The following is a 3,630-nucleotide window of genomic DNA, read 5'->3' on the forward strand; positions in this document are numbered from 1 at the left end:
GATAGAGTGATTTCCAAGCGCATATATTCAACCAAACAGAACGAAAACCTATCGATATACCAAAAGGTTTCTCTCGACCTCTATCTTTTTGTGTCTTGAAAAGTGCCAAACACGAAACACAGCGAGAAAATCGACGGCCCCTGATGTATTCGTCCTATATCGGCCTGATTCTTGTCGATTTTTGCTGGGCCTGAGTTTAGGAGTTGCCATGTTGCTGAACCACACAAATCCAGCGCGAGGCACAAAACAAGTATAGTATATAGGTACGCAGATATGTTTCAAGGCAGCCTTCTTATTGTTAACTTTGACTAAAATCCTTTCATAGATGAGATATCTTGAATCTTTGGAGGCACGCCTAACCAGATAGAAGTGAGGCTCGAGCTACAGAAGGTCAGGGCCACTTGGCTGGCAAGCTAGATGCCTGGTGGAAAGCCAGCCGAGAGGAACGCCAGGCCAAGTCAGCCATGTACGACGAAGAATTCAAGGCCATGTCAGCGGAGCTTGCATGGGAATCGAAAGTTGCTTGCTGCAGGATTGAGCATGCCTGCCAAGCAGTATCTGATAAAGAATTGATGTTTCGCGCGAGACAAACTGGTTGGTTTTGCCCACCTTCCTGATTTTTATTGATATCCGACCGATATTTGTTCTCGGGAGACCCGAGTTGTACAATGTACTTACAATGAGATCGTGAAAGAACCATGTTGCGACCGTCGTCGGTACCAGGAGACCCATAACAGAGAAACAGCACTACACGAACCCACAGTTTGAGATTCCCGATGCGTTTCGCCCCGTTTTCGGTCGGCGAGCAACATGTGATGCATGCAAAGAAATCATCAGACCCAGCACACCCAAGAGATACGTACCTGCTTATCATTGTACAGCAACTTGGACAATATGACGACCACAACAAGAGGAACTAGTTAAATTTATCCCGGTCATCAGTAGAGTTCGTCGTCGTTGGGCAGAGAGCGGAAAAGAAAAGTGAGGACAGGCGGCCGAGATGTCACCTGGGCTTTACTGAGGTTCAATTGGGACAGCATGAGGACTGCCACGAGAAGAGCTGGCTTGTCTTGGTCATCAGTGGAGTTTATGACTCCGTCGGCGGGCAAAGAGCGGAAAAGAAAGGCGAGGACAGGCGACTGAGATGTAACCTGGGCTTTGATGAGGTTCAATCGCTTCCGAGTCATCCGTCTGAGTCATTGTTGTGAGAACGGTGGAGGAACGAGACAAGGAGTACACTAGCAAAGGAATAAGCAGGTTCTAGTTGATGGAAATGTTGGCGAATCTAGAACCTGTCTAGAACACCGGCTCGTCCTGGTGAGATTCAGAACTCATTGGTGTCCCCGAACTGGGATATCGTGTAGCATTAACACGTTGTAATTGGTTGACTTTGTGTGAGCCTATACGCGCACATGCGTGCATCGTCTTAGAAATCCAGTCATGCAAATACTAGTATTTTTTGCGCATTTCAGGCTCCAGTATCAACATTTTAGATCATCTAAAATACTTGTAGTACTCGGAGGGCCGCCATTGCGATGGCGCGTGACAGAAGTGAAGCAACGTGCGAGGATAAACAGATTCGGACATGCGAACAAAGTGCCAAGCAAGGATGTAGGATTGGATTTTGTGAATTTCAAGACGAAACGATGTGAAGGTATGAGTACCTCTAACAGTCAATATTACACACACCCCTTGCCAAATAATTGACCAAGACGATAGGAAAGCGATAAGGATATTAAAGTAATCTGGCGTGAGGCACTTAATGTTCCATGTCGTCGTCGTCATCTTCGTGGTCATCCTTTGTGAGGCCGGCCTTTTCGAGGGCTTCCTCGGATGTATAGTCGACGCGTACGCCACGGGTGCGACGAGAAACAATGGCGCTGGGGTCAATTTCCTCGAGCTCATCTTCCTCTTCCTCCTGTTATGAGAGTTTCAGTGTCACAAAGGGATATCAATTAATAAAAGTTATACCTCTTCCATTTCCTCCTCACCTTCTTCCTCATCTTCCTCCTCCTCTTCTTCTTCTTCCTCTTCCATAGATATGTCCTCAGCGGGGACCTTTGCTTTACTTTTCCCCTTTGAATCGGGAGACTTTATGACAGTAGTCGCGTCTTTTTTTGCAGGGGAACTAAAACGAAGATCAGATTAGGCAAGCGAAAACATGCTGCCGAACATACCTGGGTTCGGTAGACATGATAGGAAATGGGCAGTGAGTGGCAATCGTGTGGAAAAGAGCGCGTTGGCGATGTTTGCATGTGTTGACGCGACAATATTGATTTCAATCGGAGTTATAAACACAAAGTGAGCGCTCATCTCCCGGACGACTGGGCGTTGTGCTAGTTCGGTATATGCCGTGGGATGTTATGAGATGTGAGCTCAGTTGGACCGCTGAGATTAAACTCACGGTGTAAGGTAGGTTCCGAGTGACCATATAGTGTCACTCACTTCCATATCGATATTCAAGTTAGTAACCCACTTTCATCGTCATGCATCGGGCGCTTATGTCCCTTTCCATCGGTGATCCTGACAAACCGTCTTTCTCCCCCTTCGTTCCACCACCCATCCAACGTCTTTCACTTCCTCCTACTGCCTCTCCTTCATCATCGTCAAATCCTGTCACAAGTCCAAAGAATAAGCACCCCCCTCGACCCATCCCAGGTCCATCTACCTCTAACCCGTCTGCCATCTTCCCCTACCTACATCGCCTTGAAATTCGCGACGACATGGGTTCTCGACGCCAACAGAGACCTCTTCTCGTACTCAAGCTGTCCTCTCCTTCTTTCCTAGATTCCGTTGCTACAGACCTCGTAGCAGAAACTCCTCTATATTCAGTCGAAACAGTCGGCTCTTCTACTACTATATGGCGTTCAGATCCTTGGGATGCTTCTGTAAAAATTGCAGATATTTGCTGGCCCAAGGATCTTCCTCTCAAGGGCAAGGGGAGGGATACCCACGGTGCAATTATACAGATGGGTGAACCTCGCTGGAAAGACACTGACAGCTACCTCAAGTATGGTAGCCTTGGAAAGTATGCTCCTTCCTCATCTATTCAATCCCTCATCTTATTGTTTTTTTTAATTCCACCAGCTCCCGTAAATTCACCTTACCAAACCATCCCCATGTGCTAAAGTGGAAGCGAACTGGTCGCACTTATCAGGTAATATTCGTTTTTCATGACATATTTCCGCTTATGCTCACACTTCCTCATAAGTGCACAACTTCATCATGTAAACGACTCATCGCATCACTTGATACACTACAAGACGACGAAAACAATCCACGACTTAAAGTTTTCGAGACTCTTGATCTTGTCCATCAATCAGTTCCTCAAGTAGAACACGCTGGAATATCCCTTTCACTACTAGATAACCTCTTCGTCACCGCTCTACTACTCGTTACAGAGCCCGATGATTGGATGACTCTAAGGCACAACCCAAATTCACTCAATACCCCAGCAAGAGATTCCGTATCCCTTCCTAAATCCACATCCGCTCCTGCATCTGCACGTCAGTGGCGTAAAATCATGTATGGCGAACCTCTATATCCCTCCCTCAAGACCCCTGCAATCGATACTCGCTGCAATGAGGATGCAGATGTACTCGATATCTCCGGCGCAGCGCCCCCTCCCAC

General features: G+C 47.2%; 1 protein-coding gene across 1 annotated transcript; it reads right to left on the minus strand.

The window, feature by feature from the left end:
• Window positions 1–1,759: 1,759 nt before the first annotated feature.
• Window positions 1,760–2,194, minus strand: BJ212DRAFT_1307047 (uncharacterized protein; the record flags this gene model as incomplete). Its single annotated transcript, XM_041333838.1, has 3 exons — window positions 1,760–1,918; window positions 1,972–2,128; window positions 2,178–2,194. The coding sequence occupies 3 exons, from the start codon at window positions 2,192–2,194 to the stop codon at window positions 1,760–1,762; spliced, it is 333 nt and encodes a 110-aa protein (XP_041185026.1).
• Window positions 2,195–3,630: the final 1,436 nt, after the last annotated feature.

The sequence above is a fragment of the Suillus subaureus genome, assembly GCF_016647635.1.
Source record: "Suillus subaureus strain MN1 chromosome Unknown BJ212scaffold_424, whole genome shotgun sequence".
Lineage (NCBI taxonomy): Eukaryota > Fungi > Basidiomycota > Agaricomycetes > Boletales > Suillaceae > Suillus > Suillus subaureus.